The following is a 19,827-nucleotide window of genomic DNA, read 5'->3' on the forward strand; positions in this document are numbered from 1 at the left end:
ATGATGGAGTGGTTGAATCTCAACATGACGACGCACAGGTCAAGCTAACATGCATTCTTAAATGGCAGAATGGGGACGCTCCATGGACAGATTTCAAGGAGTGACATGCATAACCAGCACTAACATTGGAGTCAAGCCCCACGGTGTCCTTGGAATACATAGAGAACACGCATGAGGCCCTGGTATATTTATACAGTACCTAATGTTGGCCATCTATTTTTAATTTACACCTGCAGAGTTGCACACAGGAGCAGGGGAAATGACTGTGCTCCGCATTGCTCAATCTATTGTCTGCACTGTTCACAGTACAAGCCAGGAGTTGGTTGCATAGACCGCTATGTATACAAACACTGGGGCGGCGTCCTCTGTTACTATGGGGATCGCCGCGGGTATGTGACGTCAGCCGCCAATGGGATGGGAGGCGGCGCAGCTCGCCCAGCTGGACACACTGCCTATCTATCCAGCGTCCCTGTTACCATGGGGATCGCTGGGAGGAAGTGACGTCAGCCGCCAACAGGAAGAGCGGCGGCGTCACGGAGCCTGCTCCGCCGTATACACAGCGCTGATGCAGGGGCAAAGCGATGCAGCCCCCAGTGCGCCTATGCCTCCCTCCCCACCACCACTGAACTGGTATGTCTAAGAAGGACCGACACACCCTCCGGGTGGGGTCAGGTCATCATCTCCAGTATATATTTGTGCACCCAACAGGGTGCTGTAGCTCTGACTTGGGCTTTGTGCTGGGGGAAACTTTGTCGGTGGGGGGTGCACTATTCATTGTATATATGTATAGCATCTTTGAAAAAGCCGTTTTGGTGAAACATGTCGAGATAACTATATATCATCACTTTGTAAATAGCACTTCAGCATATTGTTTCCGCAGCATCCAGTGGCAGGTGTCGAGCACACAGGGGTTAATGCAGGTCTCGTTCTACATCCATAGAGACTGAATTTACCTTAGACTTCTGTCATTGTTAAGTGTTAGGGTCTGCCTATGTGGAATAGCTACACCACTCTGGCAGCAGCCAGGGCTGGGGGATCAGCAAGGACCTCCACCTACTGATTATGTGCGCAAGTGCAAATCGACCCTTAACCAAAGAGTTACCTGACTGGGATTCTCTTTTTTAACTATTTTATTGTGTATATACAGTAGAGTTATTTTACTCTCAATTAGATACCTATAGGGATTGTCCGTTTGGATTCAGTGTTGCATTTGATTTCCCTGGTATACCCCTCGGCAAGTGTGTGGTAACTTAAGAATTTTTACACAGAAAATATTTATGGACTTTTTTGTATCACCGACATTTTATCGCACTTTACTGACCTTTAGGCCAAATTCACACTTGAGGTAACTCAACTCTCTTCACAAGAGGATTAGCTATAAATAGCGCTAAATATTGTTCAGCTAATAAGTGTTTTTAAAGGTCTAAGCCATGTTCTCTCTCTAAATAACATTACTTATTTTCAGTTTGTAGCCTAAAGGCAAAATTGTGGTGGAAAAAAAAACTGTTTTCTGTGTAAGTGGTTTATTTATTTTTTGCATATTTCTTTTTATAGTGGCATCTAACAATACATGAAATAGATCGTTTGATCATTAATTTATATGCTCTGTAATAGTGGAACATGACAGGAAGTGTGTGTTTATTCTAAACTAGTAGACCCAAGCCTGGACCCTCCCAAGAAGCCTGCGCAACCTATCAACATCCGATAGAGGTTGTTTCTATTGGCTTCTGCTCCTGTCAGTCATAGGTAATCAGTCTCTGCTTCTGTGAGTCCTGCATGGTTTCCGACAGAGGAGAACTGCCGGTAATGGTACTGTGTTTTACCGCATGCTGTAACCTTGATGAATTGACATTTACTGGCATTTGTTGGTGTTTACTGCACAAGCCGGTAATTTACCTCACAGCTCAGTAATTTCAGCTTTTCATGTAGTAACAGCCTTGATAAATTGACGGTTTGCTAAGTGCTCGGTAAAGTCAGCTGTTTTCAGCGTTACTGAATGTGGTAATGCTTGGTGAATTGATGCCTAGATAGAGCAGCAAAACATGCATTCTCTGCACAGTACAGTTTTAAATTTTAGTGCCTTTGCATTATTTTGCCTCTAGCTGTAGTAGAGTGTTAGGGAAATTAGATTGTGAGCCCCTTGGACTGACAGTGAGTAAAATGAATAGTGCAATATACTCTGCAAAGAACTGCTTAAAGGTGCACTATGTCAAAAAATTTAAAATATGTTCAAACATATACAAATAAGAAGTATGTTTTTTTCCAGCATAAAATGAGCCATAAATTACTTTTCTCCTATGTTGCTGTCACTTACAGTAGGTAGTAGAAATCTGACAGAACAACAACAAATAACATTTGTAAAGCGCTTTTCTCCCGTAGGAGTGCATAAGCATGGCTCAGACCATCATGGTAAAGAGGAAGAATTTTATAAGTCTGGAAATGCCAGGCTAAACAGGTGGTTTTTCAGTCTGTATTTGAATAGCTCCAGGGATGGTGCTGTCTTTACTGGGTGTGGCAGAGAGTTCCAAAGAGTAGGGGCAGCATGACAGAAGGCTCTGTCTCCAGAGTTTTTGAGGTGCAGAAGGACAGAAGCGGTTTTGGGCTAGTCTATCACTTCATAGGGGATTCTTGGGGGTTTATTTATTTTTAAAAGCACTTATTGAATGGCAGTGACTCCGTCCAACTGCCCAAAAAATATGTAGTGAGCAGGGAAGCTGGCCAGCATCATTGTTTAAATCCTTTTTAGGGAACATCTTTATAAAGAATAAAAGCCTTGCTGAGAATCCCTTATGAAGAGATGGACTAGTCCAAAACCTGTCGCTTCTGTCAGATTTCTACTACCTATTGTAAGTGACAGCAACATTGGAGAAAAGTAATGTATGGCTCATTTTACTCTGGAAGAAACATACTTCTTATTTGTCTAGGTTTGCACATATTTTAAATTTTACAATTTTTCACCATAGTGCCCCTTTAATCTGTCAGTACTATATAATGTATAATTGCGTTCTCTGGGTCACACTTTTAGACAAAAACACACACATACTGTAGAAAATGTATAGCATATAATCTTAGCCTCTCATACTATAAATTCACCTCTAGATGGCAGCATTACAGCACATTTGATTAAATAATGGCTTCACAAGTCAGATGTTGCTTAATAAATAAAATGCAGTCAGCTTTCTGTCAGACCATTACACGTTTTCAAAAAAGAACAAGAGCCAGAAAGAAAACACCGAAGCACTGTGATGTTTTTATATATTTTTGTTTTCTTAAAAAAAGAAATGTTACAAAGGAACAAACATAATAACCAGGCATTTTGGTGACATTGCAGCAGTGCAGTTAGGTAGTAGTGCCATAATTACAGGTACAAAGGCATCCAGCTGGCTGTCCTCGGAGAGCAGGAGAGGGGATTTCCTAATCCTGTTTAGTTAGGAGCCAGTTCCTCCCTCCAGCCTGCTGGAAGGACACTCAGACACAAGGTGACAGGCACTAAATGCACTCCCAGGAGCGTGCTACTCGGTGTTCTCCACTAAATCGGAGAAGGAGGTCACATTTAACTGGTGGGGAGTTGCATGTAACATGGTTACAAGTGATTGTGCTTCACTGCTTTAATACACAATAAAATGGTGAGGATTCAATTCAATGTGTTTTTCCTGAAAACAGAAATGTTGAAAGGCACAGTGCGTAGACACCCGGGGTCAGTTTCTATGGTGGCGACACACAGCTACTCTAAAGCACAACAGCAGGCAAGTCACTCATTACATACATGAAATATACAGAGAGGAACTTTCTACCAGCCCAAGAACTTGTATTGCTGGCCAGTAAGCTCTCCACCACGCTACACAGCCAGTCAGGGGGCACCTTTCTTGGTTAAAGTAAATCAGAGACACTGACAACGCAAGATTTAATACTTACCCGGGGCTTCCTCCAGCTCCATAAGCACCATTAAGTCGCTCGCCGTCGTCCTACTCGCCTCCGTTCAGCCCCAGTAACTGGCTCATTAACGTCAGTCGGGGGTCCTCGAATGCGCAGAGGTCCTGCACATGCACAGAAGACCCCAACTGATGCGACTTAGCCAGTTACCGTGGCTGATTGCGTCTGAATGGAGGAGCGCGGGAGGATGGCGAAGGACTCACCCGGGGCTTCCTCCAGCCCCATAAGCACAGCTAAATATCAAATCTTGCATTGTCAGCGTCTCTGGTACACTTTAAGCTTTGCAGATTCCCGTTACCATCATCTTCAGCAGACAAGAGAGCAGATCAATGAAAACCAATGTAAGAAAAACTGGTGTGAACATGGAGAAGAGGCTCAGAGTGACCAATCACAGTCCACTTTTGTATCAATGTCGCTTGCACTGGTTTTGACATATAAACTTCAAGTAGTCAGCACTGTTATGAAATTGAGGCCTCCTTCCCACTATAAGTGTTGCAAAACACGTAAGCTTAAAGCTCTCCCTGATCAATTGCAACACAATGTACATGTTTTTATGTACGTTATCCAGAAACACACTGTGTGGGCTAACAGAAGCCATGGCTGTGCAGAGATGTGAGCATGAGTGGCGTTATCAGCTTACTAGGATGGAGTAGGAGACTACTTACACCAGTCAACAACTGCAAGCAAACTATCCACCTCCTACCTTGGAAGTGGTAGTGACCCTGCAGGTTAATGGGTACCTGCAGACTTAAAACAATAATATACAGTATGCTAGATACTTTCTTTAGTAGGTGAGAGCCTCTGGATGGTCCAGACATTTCCCTGGTCTCCCTATACCCCTCAGCTACTAAGAAGAGGCCTGAGCTTGTGCTGTAGCTCTGTACTACTACACAGGCACGAGCCCACTGGCATTTGTGCTCATTTATGAGGGGAGCGTGACCGCGGAGATTAAGTGGGTCCTGGCCAGCAGCAGATGGGTCATGAAGCCTCTGGAGGTTCCAGGAACTTCCCTCTTCAGCAGTAAGTATCTAACTTTTTTTAATGACTACAGGTGTGTCAAAAGACTAAGTAGACAAATACCACAAAACATTTTCATTTAAACATTGGCATTGCTAAAGCAGTTGCTCACCTATAAACAAGGCCTTAGCAGCTGTGTTTCAAGCAGACCTAATCTGTGAGCTTCAAATTAGAAAAAACAACAAGAGTCCTTCTGGCTGATAATTCTCCCTCTTTCTTATGTAATGCAGCAGTAGCCAACCTCTACATTTAGCAGCAGGGAAGCACCGTGGCAGCTTTGGAAGGACTCATGCTGGGACTGGCACTGTAACTACTGTAGTTGGCACTCCCATCATCTTTCCACCTCTCTGTGACATCTGACTCAGTGATACAGGAACAAGCAAAGGCCACACCTACTGCTAAGATTCACCTCCCACCAGCCCCAGCAAGGTGGAAGGCCAGGATTTTGTGGCATAGAAGATTGGTATTTAAATATTTATGCTATTCTATTATATCTTCTTCTGCCAATACAATCGGCTTAAATTTTATTTTTACACTTTAGGCCCGTTTTAAAGGCAATGCAACAATGCTAACTCCTGTAGCTCTATCGCAACAATTTAATGTATTCTTCCCATAGAGCAGGCACTGATGAAAGACAAAACAGCTTAAAGTGTACCAGAGATGGTACACTAGGCTTAATTTATACTTACCCGGAGCTTCTTCCAGCCCAATGAGCAGTGCTGAGTCCCTCACCATCCTCCCCGGCCCCTCCATTCTTGCGCTACAACTGCTGGTAATCTGGTCAGTCGTCGCCAGTCGAGGTCTTCTGCACATGCACGGCTCGGCCATGTGTGCAGCTCCGTGTTCACGTCCCCTGGAGCCTTCTGTGCAGTAATACTGCACAGGCGCAGAACGATCCAGGGGATGGGAGTGCGAAGGGTGTGAGCGCAGAAGCCCACGACTGCCCAGATTGCTGGGAGTCATAGCGGCTTAACAGAGGGGCCGAGGAGGATGGTGAGGGATTCAGTGCTGCTCATGGGGCTGGAGGAAGCCGCAGGTAAGTATAAATAAGTGCTAATGAATTTTATGGCTTTGTACAACTCTAGCTGTGTTTTAAATCAGCCGTTCATCTGTCTCCTCAGTAAATGATCTGCATATTCCACTCCCTTTCCTCAATTTGCACATTACGAGTTTAGCTTCTCACTCCGGTGAAGGGGAAGTTTGCAAATACCTTCTGTGAGAAGACAAAACACCTTCATTTCTACCCGGGGCTTAAATGTGAGCTTTAAAAGTGCCAGTGTGCCACCACCATATGAATCCATCCCCTTTTATTTTTTGTGAAACCACTATTATAGTGTCTCTTGGTTGTTCCCATTACACCCAATGTGGCTCTAAACAATAATAAATTATTTGCGTTAAAATGACACATCTACATGCAGGATATGATCAATTTCTTCTAGAGCTATAGGAAAAATCACAGGCTAAGATAGGAACAAGAGACACAAAATCATGTGACCATGACCAGCCAATCAGGGAATTATATAAATGTGGCTTTGAAGACAGTTTCGTTTACCTCACAGCCGCTTTTCTGTCTATGAATGGTTGCTTGTAGTTACACCCCAAGATGTCATTTCCCATTCTTGTTTTATCTTACATGACCTCCCCTATAGGAAAACTGTAGGAAATCAATCATATCTGCTGAAAGCTAAAAAGTAGTATTTCACATATGGATTTATGTTAACATTCATTCAGCTTTACAGAACATTGAAAAGACAAACAAAATACATGCACGTGTGAGGTTTAACTTAAGAATGGGCGATGTTGGGCTATTCCTTTATGTATTGAAGTACAAAAAAATAAATTTTTAAAATAAAAAACATCTCTTAGCACAGGTAAAAAGAAAGGACTGTGTGAAGTATTGTGTGGTTTCCGTTGGCCAAGCCTTCCCCAGAGGCCTTTGCAGTCCTGAGGCCTATGGCAGCAAGGGAAGGTGTCCAGAAACCCGCGGGGGGCAAAACGCTGAAAAATATATATTCCTATATTTATAGATTTCCATTTATACAGAAAATATTTGGCACATTTCCTTCAGCAGTCACTCAATGAATGCGCTATTCATATAGTATTGTGTTTTTACTGCCTTTCTGCAGAGGAAATGTGTGGTAATAAAAAGGTGCACGAAAAAAAAATCCTAAACAAAAAATAAAAAAAAATTAAAATATGTAAACCTATTCCACTTCAAAGAATTTTGCAGTCAGGCAAAACTATAGACGAGTCGGCTCATCTTCACTGTCACTGCAGTTGCCACAACAGTCCTGTTAGGAGAGAAAGCAGACAGAATTAATGCAGAGAAAAGCCCCCTCACTACAGAAGAATGGTTTATAAGCTGAAAGGCTGGTTTAATAAGACAGCTACTTACTCAGAATAATCAACTTTTTACCTCAAACAACTACAGTAACCTAAAAGGCATTTAAAAGTGTTTGCTGAGCAGGGAGGCTGGCCAGCATCTTTGTATAAATATTTTTCAAAGAGTGTCTTTATACAGTATTAAAGGACCACTGTTGCAAAACTCTTAAAATTTAAAATATATCTAAACATAAACAAATAGGAAGCATGTTTCTTCCAGAGTAAAAGGAGCCATAAATTACTTTTCTCCTATGTCGCTGTCACTAACAGTAGGTAGTAGAAATCTGACATAACCGCCAGGTTTTGGACTAGTCCATCTCTCCATAGGGGATTCTCAACATGGCCTTTATTCTGTATAAAGACACTCCTTGAAAAATATTTATACAAAGATGCTGGCCAGCCTCCCTGCTTAGCAAACACTTTTTAGCAGTTGGACGGAGTAACTGCCATTCACAAAGTGCTTTTGAAAATAAAGAAATCCCTGAGAATGCCCCATGAGGAGAGGGGCTAGTCCAAAACCTGTCACTTCTGTCAGATTTCTACTACTTACTGTGAATGACAATAATATAGGAGAAAAGTAATTTATGGCTCATTTTACTCATATGTAAAGATGCACAGATAAGTGCATTTTCCCCAATTTTAAATTTTAAGATTTTTGTGACAGTGGTCCTTTAAGGTACCCATACACTAATGAATTTTACCTGGCAGATCGATGCCCCAACATAGCCAACTGATTGCAATTTTGTTCGCTTTCTGTCCTAAATCGATAGAAATGATCAATCAATCGTCTGAAGGCAAGATCTTGCTTGAAAAGAAGTGGAGGTACATTATAATTGTCTGGGGACCCTCCAGAATATTTATATTTTGTTTTTCTCCTGGTGTACTTAAAGTGTTTCAGGGCTTCAGCCACTTAGGGAGCGCTACACGGCAGCCAGGATCATTAGGGAGCCTTGTCCATAGAGGCCTTACTGGTTTAAGTACTGGCTTTAGCCGGGATTTGACCCCTGGTGAAAGGCTAAAACCCTACATCAAAGGCAACAGCTTCGAAGGACAACTGAAGCAAGAGGGATATGGAGGCTGCCATATTCCTTTTCTTTTCAGCAATATCAGTTGCCTGGCTGTCCTGCTGATCATCTGCCTCTAATATTTCTAGCCATAGACCCTGAACAAGCATGCAGCAGATCAGGGGTTTCTGACATTTTCAGATCTGGCAAGATTAGCTGCATGCTTGTTTCTGGTGTGACTCAGACACTACTGCAGCCAAATAGACCAGCAGGGCTGCCAGGCAACTGGTATTGTTTAAAAGGATATACATATGACAGCCTCCAATTCTTCTCACTTCAGTTGTCCTTTGACCAGTACACTATCCAGCTGACCATTCATTATTAGTGCTCCCTCGAGGCACCTGCGGAGTACTTGCAGCAGAGTGCACACGTCTGTCCGGCTGGCGTGCTCCCACCAGTCTGTGCACCTCTGTCACCATCTCCTCAATGCCTCTTCTCCGTAACTCGGCAGGATGCAGGTACATGCCACTGGGTAATGTAGAAGTGTCATTGTGGAGAGGAGGGAAGGACACAGGAGGCAGGGCAGCCACAGCTGGACATGTGACTGGTGTGTGCACTCCATTGCTAGTACTCCGCAGGGCCCCTAGAGGAGCACTATTAATTCGGGGGATACCTGGGGGGCCTGTCATCCAGCTCTAGGGCCCCAAAGTGGGGGTTATTACAAATGGGGGGTGGGGGGCAGCAGTATATGTATGTATATATATATATATATATATATATATATATATATATATATATATATATATATATATATATATATATATATCTCTACTAGTGTATGGTCACCTTAACAAATGGTCACAGCTACTTCCTCTTATGTGACAAATATTATCCACCACATCGGCTAATAACAAAGGCACACTAGAGCAGCTTGTTGCTGCAGCTCTGAAGGGGCCACATTTATTAGCAGCTACATTAGATAACATTAGCAGCAACTATATAGCGATTTCTCACAAAGACTAGCTGAAGCAACTGAAGGACCTGATGAACTAAAGGTTCTTCTAGACTGGCCTGGCAATCTTCCCCTGGGCCATAGTGAATCACAGTGAGGATTGCTGAAGGTGAGTGGTTGTGCGAACAGATCTCCACTGAGAAGTTTTCTACTTTTATCTTCACTGCAGAAACCCATTAGAATTGACTCATTTGTATCACTAATGTGTTTTTACATAAAAACAGGCTTTCATATGTAAAGTGAGACCTTAGAAAAGTTGTGGGAGCTTAAAAAAATGTGGTATTGGAGTAAGAAAAAAAAAAAAAAAACACCAAGCGCATGAAATTATGAACACGTTAAATATTAATGGTGTATAAGTGGACAAAAGTAGGGCCAAAACTTTATTGTGCAACAAACACCACATTTCCTGGCTCAAGACAACATGTGGTTGTCCTGGCAACCAGATGGTGACGAACTAGTGACTTCTTAAATGTTAAGTGTGTCATTTATATTTAGCATTTTACTGATTTTAGTCATTTAATTCCCTGGGTGTTTTACATTTTCAAGACATAAATTTTATGCTGCAGAAGCCTCTTTTCACAAGAAGTTAACACAGAAGTTTTTAGATAATAAATGTAATAAATAATACATGTAAATCTGTGCTTGAAGTTGGGTTTTGAATCCAAGTCTAGTTTGCTAACATCAAAATTCATCTTGCAGGTCTATGTGATAACGCATATTTAAAGGGACTCCAAGCACCTCTCATGGGCATGCCTTTAAGACTCTGACCAGTACTGCAAAGTACATAAAAGATGCACACCTTTCTGTGGCTTGTACTCTCCTCTTTCATTTGATGCCTGAATCGCCGTTCTACACCAAATAGTTTTCATTCGATTTCAATTCAAAAATTGCAGCTGCAATCTTGGCTATGTTATAACGTCCAGGTCACCCCTGTCTTCTCTGTTAGAGAAGTGCATCACTGAATGAAGCAAGAAGAGGAAGTGACACGCATGGCCATTGCAAGAGGCTCCTCCAGAGGGGTCATAGCACGACTTTGTTGGAAGTCGTCTGGCTTAAAGGCTTGCCCATGAGAGGTGCTCAGAGTCCCTTTAATTGCTTTATTTTGCTTTTTTAACAAAATTGTCAGATGGGAGTGCCAAGCCAGATGCAAATAACTTAATTAGTGCAGCTGTACAATGTGTGGCAAGGGCTTTGTGCAGCAAACTACACAAACAAAAAAAAGGACATTTGTAGGCGAAGCAGTTCATTTTGGCATGTGGCGCTGATCGACGAAGCTGGGTGCTGTCATAGCAGCAATGCTATGCTCGCAAGCCGTGTAATGGTAATTCGGGGCTCTGGCGGTTGCCAGACCCTGAATTACATCTCCCTCCAATTTGCTACAACTCAGAGGGGGGGATTAGTATGCAACGGTGCTGGGAGTTTAGCAGCAGCAGGGAGAGACGTCATCCGGCTTGCTCTGCGCCGCGATAAGATGTACTCATTTCTAATTAGTCCATATTTCAGGCTAGCCAGAAGTGCAATTTGAGTTTATATATTCAAGCCAGATGGTAAAGTTAAAGAGACTCTGAAGTCTCCCTAAAATGAGGTTTTTATTTTTAAAACCTCATTAACATTATAGACTCTCTTAAAACGCCACAGAACTGCGTCTGAAAACCCCCTCGATCATCCCAAACTCACGGGGGTACAGGGCAGGCAAAATCCAGCGCTTATCTCCGCCTCTCCCCCGCTCCTCTCATGGAAAGTAGACAGAGGGGCGGGGGAGAGGCAGCGATCCGCGCTGATTGACGCGCATAGAGGCAGAGTCGCGCTGCCTCTATACGGAAGTTGCCTGCGTGTACCCCTGTGAGTTTGGGGTGATCGAGGGGGTTTTCAGCCGCGGTTCTGCGGTGTTTTAGGTGGGACAATAATGGTAATGAGGTTTTTAAACTAAAAACTTCATTTTAGGGAGACTTCAGAGTCTCTTTAAATTGTAGGATCATTTTTATAAATGTTAAACTGTAAACAGACGTTATACTGATCTACTGTATATTTCTAGCTTTTTATTTTTTAAAAGTGGCACCTCATTTGAAGTAAAAAATTGCTTCTCTTTTTACCTGTCTGCTGAAGAGTCTTTGTAGCAGCCCTTTCTTAGGTTCTGGGGAAGGAAGACCTCTCCAGTCCAGGTCAGGCGGGACCGGTCCATCCATAGGTACTGCACTCAGTTCCGCAAAACACTCTGTCTCGATCATCTAAAGAAGGACATGCAGTAATATTAGATTGCAGCCGTTTATTTCCATCTTCTAAAGCAGTGCTGTCCAACTGGTGGCCCGCAGGCTGATTCTGGTGTGCGGATAGGTAAGAGCATGCATTGTAGCTTGCAGTGTAGTTCATGTAGCTGGGAGTGTAGTAACGGTGGCCATACACTGATCAATATGGTCAGCAGATAGATCCTATCCGATCAGATAATAAATCAGAGATGGATCTACCTGCTTGATTGCCCCCACACACTGCACACAGATTTTCAATAGATTTCAGCATGAAATCTTTGAAAATCTGTGTGTCTGCTAAGGTCTCAGCCCCCGATTCTCACCTGTCCGTTGCACCTGCGTGGTTCACAGTCTCTGCTGGTCCCTGCCAGCTGCTCTCGTCACTTCTTGTCCCCAAGCGCTTGTGTAGTGTAATGCAGAGGACAGGTACTAGGGGCGCTGTGAGGCCTAGTGTCTATCCTCTGCATTACGTCACACAGGCGCCCAAGAAGTGAAGACGACGCTGAGGCGAAACAGAGACCGGGACCAGCAGAGACTGGGCAGCGGACAGGTCAGAGTACCTTCTTGTTGCCTGACAAATCGTACACTGCTAGTGACAATTTTCTGCCTGGACCGACGTACCCAATCGAGCAATTATGGCTTGGAAATGGCACAATCAATGGACTGAGCAGGCCAAATGCTGCACCAATTTCTCACCAATTCGATCAGAGCATATAAATCGACGGGAGAAAATCGATGCCGTATGGCCTGCTTTAGTGTAGCTTGGAGTGTGGCGAGTATAGCCGGAGGGGGTTGGGGGAGGAGGGAAGCTGGGGTTAGTGCAGATGAGCAATGTAGCTTATATAGAGACAGTTGGGGGGGGGGGGGGGGCGAGGGAAAGTCCACAAGATGCCCTTGCACCATAGACTCCCCAAGTTTAGTATTTCCCCCCCAATGTTTGCCCTCTAATCCTAGGTGGTTCTTATAGTACGGAGCGCGTCTCAGTATACAGTATGTCTCTTGGTCGAATCTGCCCATCATCGCTAGATGTATGGCTAGCTTTAGACACTGTATAGACTTTGGCCTCATGTCACTGAGTTCGACTGCCTATACTGGGGGGCACCCTCTCTGGCCATCTAATACTTGGAGCTCCACAGGCAACTTATACTAGGAGGACACAGCTGGCTACATGTACTGGGGGCTCCATCTGGCTGGATACCTAATACTGACAGGGAGGGGGGCACCTCTAGCTGCAACATCACAACAGTGTGCTAGTCACATACAGTGCAGGGGTGGTGGTATTTTCCAATTATGCCCTGGCAGTTATTGGGCCTAAAAACTGCCCTGCAAAAGAGAGAGACAACCCGCCACTTGACAAGCTGCTGCTACAGCTCTGAGACCCACTGCTGCAGGAAGGAGCTGCAGACAAAGAGACCTGCCTCTTTAGATGCCGCAGGAGTAATGTATAATTTATTGTAAAGCTGTGGAGGCATGATATACTGGAGTGGGGGGGTGGGCATGACCGATGTAAAGGTGTGTACACACGCTGTATTTTTTTTTTTTTTTACAAACGACGGGTCCGTCAGACCCTCCCGCAAGGCGGTCGTTCTGCCGACAGTAGCACGTGAGTACAGGCTGTCGGCAGATTGATAAGTCAAAAACAGTCTTATCAGTCTGCCAAAAGCCTGTACTCACATGCTACTGTCAGCAGAACGACTGCCCCACGGGAAGGTATGACGGACCTGTCGTTTGTAAAAATACGGCATGTGTACGCGCCTTTAGAGGGCATTTTATAGATAGGTAATCTAACACAGATCAAAGAATTTCTTATGTATAGGATTCAAAAGATTTGACCTTTGAGAGGTTCAAAATATTGGAGAGCCTTATATGATTCGGACCCAGATTAAAGAAAATGTAAGATTTGTCCCATCTCTATTATAAAACTATCAGATGTTCCTTTAGCAACTCTTTATTATTCATTTCAACTTACCTCATTCTGCCAGGGTATAGGCACACAGCCTGTAGACACCTTGTGGTAAAAGTCACTGTCTGTTTGCTCTAGTTCCACCCCTTTCACTGTGGAGAACTGTTCTATATCCAGGACATCCTTGCAGTAGATTGCCTGAGGCTGAAAGACAGGAAGATAGATTTGAAGAGCTTCCCAGCAGGTCATAGAAAGTCCATCACTGACAACCACATGATAAGCAGAAATGTAAGATGCCCCACTGCCTCCTCCATAGGTGTGTGTGTGTGTGTGTGTGTGTGTGTGTGTGTGTGTGTGTGTGTGTGTGTGTGTGTGTGTGTGTGTGTGTGTGTGTGTGTGTGTGTGTGTGTGTGTGTGTGTGTGTGTGTGTGTGTGTGTGTGTGTGTGTGTGTGTGTGTGTGTGTGTGTGTGTGTGTGTGTGTGTGTGTGTGTGTTATATATATATATTTTATATTAAATAACAACAACAATAACATAGTTTTCTTACATCTGGTTTAAATGGGGGCTCTAGTATTCCAGCTTCAAGTCTCTTAAAATTCATATATCTGAATAAAGGGTGCCCTTTTACTTCCTGTGCGCCACCACCACAACATCCCAATCGCTGTTCCGGATCTTTCTGTAGAAGCTGTGTAAAAAAGAAAAAAAAAGTAATTTATGAACTGAGTTCTAACATGACACCCACTCATACAGAAACAAAGTATGGGTGTGTGGGAGGCTTTTTTCCTACAGTACACTTTCCATATCACTGCTAGGTTTCTAGTATGTCAAAGTATTTGCTTCTATTAGGGAATCAGTACAGTACATATCTACACTGAAGGACAACTTTGCCATTTTTTTCCTCCAAATTCAAAAGTCATCAAAAAAGCCATGATCACAATGAAAATGTAGGAGCTGAACATGTTAAAGTGTACCTGTCAGTCAGGAAGAGAAAAAAAAATGATAAAATACATATCTCAGTAGGGGGAACCCTCTGGATCAGCCATTCTCAACCAGAATTACACAGAACCCAGAGTTTCCTTGAGATCTGAGACCCTTACATGGGACTATATACTGTAGCCCTACTTCCCCCCCCCATAGCCCACGATGCTTGTATCGCTCACAGCGGCTGTCTGCAAGCCCTAGAGGGATCCCTGCTGCAATTCTGTAGGCAGGACAACATAGTCTTGTCCTCACATCCCTCACTGTGGCTGCAAGTGGTGGAAGGATTCCTGCTGGTGCCGCATCTCCTGAAGGCAATCCTGTGATTTTGTACCGCTGTGGAATTTCAAGCAGGACTGAAGAAAAGGATGCCTGCTGGTAAGGAGGTGTGTTTTATAAGAGAAGCATTCCAGGGAAACTGCTCAAAATGGGCCACAATTTTTTTTATAAGGGCCCATATAAACTTGCCGCAATTGTTTAAAGGGGAGCACGGGGGCCACCGTAAATTCAAGGGGAGCACAGAGGCCACCGTAATTTCAAGGGGAGCACGGGGGCCACCGTAAATTCAAGGGGAGCACAGAGGCCACCGTAATTTCAAGGGGAGCACGGGGGCCACCGTAAATTCAAGGGGAGCACAGAGGCCACCGTAATTTCAAGGGGAGCACAGGGGCCACCGTAATTTCAAGGGTGTTCGTAACTTGTTAAGACTTCACCAGAGGTGTCAGTAACTATCGTCAGGCTTACCGCTTGTTGAAGGCTTTATGAATTGAGATTTGCTGACAATTTACTGACGTGTTGGAGGCAACTACAGCCAAGTCGGCAATTTTCCTCACTGCTCGGTAATTTCAGTTTTTCATGCGGTAACAGCCTTTATGACACATTGCAAGAAATAATGATATAATTCATATAGTTGAAGAGTGGGGCTATTTCTAAAGGCGATAATCAGTTTGAAAAGTGTTGTTCCTTATGCAGAAATCACTCACATCACCATATATAAAAAGATCACTACATTTCAGACTTACCATCCCCTTTATAGGATTACCATTTTCAGCAATCACCACCCTAACAAAACCACAAAGACCCTATTTATAAAGTGGCAATCAGTCTGATCGCATAACAGCTTTTTCCCACTTGAATTGTGGTGTATGGCAGTGATGGAGGAGGGTGGTCATTTTTCAAGCGCTATTTGCTACTTTTGTCGCAAACGCCACATTAAGAAGAATGATACAGTGAAGAAAGAGCAGAGGGTCGGCATTTGATGCGACTTGGTCTGACGTATGAGGGATGTATGTTGCTGTGCCTTCGGCTAACAAGATCATACGTATCATTAAAGTAGAGCTTGAGAGATCCATGCACTTAAAATTGCAGACACCTTTAATTCAGCTTCAAGAAAAAGGCTAGATCTTGAGAAAAATACTGCATATTCAGCAGTGATGCATTGTGGGTAACCACAGTTGCCAACTTCAAGCTGAATTATTGCAAATACCTTCTGTTTTAAGAAGGCAAACTACATTCAGCGCTGCTTTTTACTAGGACTTTTTCGGCCTCAATTAGTCCCCCATACTTTCAGATTCAAATGCCCTAAATATAAATGGGCCAATAGGTCCTGGTAAATAATATTATCCAATAAAGTAACATATAGGCATGTTCCTTTTAGCTCTCATAAGATGCTAATCTTGATACAGGCAAATAGGGCTTTTGGGGACAACCAGCTTCTCAATGTATTCAGAGATATAGAGGAGTTTTGAGTCAGATCATCGAATAATTAAAACACATTTTATTATAAACACATAAAACATATTTAAGACCATTCACATATAGCTAGAACAGACAAGCTGATATAGCCATCACAGTAATCAGTGTTACATACAACAATTCTTCATACAATTTTTCGATATCTCCCCTGTATGGGGGGGCTTTTGAACGGAATTTGTTCCCAAGTAGTGACCCCCACTATATAAACTAAAGTGGGGTCACACTGGAATCAGTGTGTCCGTATATACTCTAATAGCAATAGATAAACAATGGGCGAGATATACTCGATGTCTGAGAGCGTTTCGTGAATAAGACGGTTGTATAATTAACTTCTTTAGGAGTAGCATATTATTCTCGGCTTAAAGCCACAAATACACTGTAGGCTGGTATCCCGTGGATTAAAAGGTAGATCTCATATTTGTAAGTCTCATTTATATTGCAAGTTTTCAGATGTCAAAATCACCACAATTGGAAGCAAGGAGCATGTTACTTGTCTGTAGGTTTTAAATCAGAAAAAAACAGCAGGTCCTGTCTGAGCAGTTCTCTGACAAAACCACATGAAGTGAATGGAGATTTCAGTGTGCGTCTCCTATACTTTCCTAGTGGTTTTGGGTCACCCCGAGTTGCTCGAGTATTCTGATAAAATTTTACAGAATTCTAAAATATATTTACAACTGAACAATGCTGTGCTTTAGGCTTCTTCCCCACTAAGACGTTGCGTTAGATGCTATGTTAAGGTCGTGCACCTAACGCAACGCATAGTGGGGTTGAAGATGGACGTCAGATCGAGCTGCGTTATGCGGCTCTTCATGCGTCCTGTGATGCCGTGATGCATACTTTTGAACGCATGCGGCATCACGTGGTCCCGCCAGCCAATCGCCGCACAAAGCGGCGCTCTAGGAAGTAAACACTGCACGTCACACCGTGCAGTGAATATTAAATTAGCCATGTGGCTGGCCGCGGAGGAGGAGGGGATACCTCCTCCTCCAACATCACGGAGCATGTGCAAACAGTCTAACGCGGCTTAGCGCTTATAACGCACAGCATGCAGCACTTTGTTTTTACCTGCTGCGTTACAATGTAACGCAACATGGGCACTGTGAACAGCCCATTCATTTTTCATTGCTGTGCGGTGGGGTGCGTTAAAGGCTGCACTAACGTGCGTCTGTAACGTCTAACTGTGAAAGCAGCCTAAGAAATAACAGGCCAGTCCACTTATTGTGTTATTTTTTTAACACTATTTAAATCATGCTAAAATAATCCTCATTTAAATCAGGCTTAAACAAGAAATAATCTAGGATTGAATATTTGATATAGAATGTAGATACTGCAATAATAGTGAAGGGCCTTGTAGAACTCTCCTTCCATTTTCCCCACTTTTATTTTAAAGAGCGCAGTGGTGATTTACTTCTTTGAATTAATTTTTAAAATAACCCAGTGTATAGCTTATTTCCTCAACAAAAGTGAAATTTCGTTTTAAAGTGACTCTGTAACAAAAATTACAACGTTTTTTTCTACCATCCTACAAGTTCCTAAACCTATTCTAATCTGTTCTGGCTCACTGCAGCACTTTGTACTATCACGGTCTCTGTAATAAATCAATGTATCTTTCCCCTGTCAGACTTGTAGGCCTGTGTCTGGAAGGCTGCCAACTCTTCTGTGCTGGTCTGTTACTCTATGCACACTCCAGTGCGTGTTTTATTTACATAAGCCAGCAGCTTCTATGCTATCTTATCAGTGATAGAAGAGAGCTGGATAAAAATCCTCCTCTGTTAGGCTGTGAAAGTAGCTGGCTGACACATACTGAGGAATTACAAACACAGGCACAGGCAGAGCTGTCTGCAGGAAGCCTGTAATGTTCAGTGCATGAGAAGAAGGGGACAGAAGGTAAACACACAAATGATCTTTTGAGATTCAAAAGGAAAGCTGTATACAGCCTGCTTGTGTATGGATGTATTTTCTATGTGTGGACTTATTGTACATCAATCTACTTCCTGTTTTGGTGGCCATTTTGTTTGTTTATAAACAAACTTTTTAAAACTGTTTTTGACTACTTTTAATGCGGCGGGGAGCGGCGAAATTGTGACAGAGGGTAATAGATGTCCCCTAACACTACGGTGACCATACATCCTGCTTTACCCAGGACGCGTCCCGCCTTCGGGGGGCGCTGTCCCAGGCTGCATGAGGTCCCGGGAAACGTCCCGCTTTTAGCAGCGGGACGTCCCGGCCTCGGGACTCTGGCCACCGTACAATGAACTAGCCGCAGCGTCTACTAGACGCTGCGCTAGTTCATACCCCGCAGCCCCGCTCCAGCCTGCAATGTTCTCCTCCGGCAGGCACAGGCAGAGCAGGGCTACGGGAAGATGGCGTCCGGAGGCGGAGCCCTGTATTGGAGACTATTTGTCTCCAGTACAGGGCTCCGCCTCCGGACGCCATCTTGCCGTAGCCCTGCTCTGCCTGTGAGAGGCTGAGCGGGAGATTGAACATCGTCCAGGCCAGGGGGAGCTGCACCTGAGGCACCAGAGGCCGGCTGCGTGAGGGGACGTCTTCTGCCAGGTGAGTAAATGCCTTTTTTTGCAGGTGAAGTGTTTGGCCGCATTGCGTGTATTTTGTACTGACATGTTTGCCCGCAGTGCGTTTATCTTGTACTGACATGTTTGGCCGCATTGCGTGTATTTTGTACTGACATGTTTGCCCGCAGTGCGTTTATCTTGTACTGACATGTTTGGCCGTATTGCGTGTATTTTGTACTGACATGTTTGCCCGCAGTGCGTTTATCTTGTACTGACATGTTTGGCCGCATTGCGTGTATTTTGTACTGACATGTTTGCCCGCAGTGCGTTTATCTTGTACTGACATGTTTGGCCGCATTGCGTGTATTTTGTACTGACATGTTTGCCCACAGTGCGTTTATCTTGTACTGACATGTTTGCCCGCAGTGCGTTTATCTTGTACTGACATGTTTGCCCGCAGTGCGTTTATCTTGTACTGACATGTTTGCCCGCAGTGCGTTTATCTTGTACTGACATGTTTGGCCGCATTGCGTGTATTTTGTACTGACATGTTTGCCCGCAGTGCGTTTATCCTGTACTGACATGTTTGGCCGCATTGCGTGTATTTTGTACTGACATGTTTGCCCGCAGTGCGTTTATCTTGTACTGACATGTTTGCCCGCAGTGCGTTTATCTTGTACTGACATGTTTGCCCGCAGTGCGTTTATCTTGTACTGACATGTTTGCCCGCAGTGCGTTTATCTTGTACTGACATGTTTGCCCGCAGTGCGTTTATCTTGTACTGATATCTTGTACTGACATGTTTGCCCGCAGTGCGTTTATCTTGTACTGACATGTTTGCCCGCAGTGCGTTTATTTTGTACTGACATGTTTGCCCGCAGTGCGTTTATTTTGTACTGACATGTTTGCCCGCAGTGCGTTTATTTTGTACTGACATGTTTGCCCGCAGTGCGTTTATTTTGTACTGACATGTTTGCCCGCAGTGCGTTTATTTTGTACTGACATGTTTGCCCGCAGTGCGTTCATTTTGTACTGACATGTTTGCCCGCAGTGCGTTCATTTTGTACTGACATGTTTGCCCGCA

General features: G+C 43.8%; 1 protein-coding gene across 2 annotated transcripts in view; it reads right to left on the minus strand.

The window, feature by feature from the left end:
• Positions 1-3,246: 3,246 nt before the first annotated feature.
• GRK6 (G protein-coupled receptor kinase 6) overlaps positions 3,247-19,827 on the minus strand; it is a 106,228-nt gene continuing 89,647 nt past the window's right edge. For both annotated transcript variants that reach the window (XM_068277094.1, XM_068277095.1), the window contains 4 exons: positions 14,045-14,182; positions 13,564-13,701; positions 11,442-11,576; positions 3,247-7,241 (listed from right to left, as the gene is read on the minus strand). In XM_068277094.1, the coding sequence (XP_068133195.1) occupies positions 7,191-7,241; positions 11,442-11,576; positions 13,564-13,701; positions 14,045-14,182 (462 nt within the window). In that variant the 3' untranslated portion in view covers positions 3,247-7,190. The remainder of the gene's footprint in view (positions 7,242-11,441; positions 11,577-13,563; positions 13,702-14,044; positions 14,183-19,827) is intronic.

The sequence above is a fragment of the Hyperolius riggenbachi genome, chromosome 3 (assembly GCF_040937935.1).
Source record: "Hyperolius riggenbachi isolate aHypRig1 chromosome 3, aHypRig1.pri, whole genome shotgun sequence".
In the NCBI taxonomy this organism is placed as follows: Eukaryota; Metazoa; Chordata; class Amphibia; order Anura; family Hyperoliidae; genus Hyperolius; species Hyperolius riggenbachi.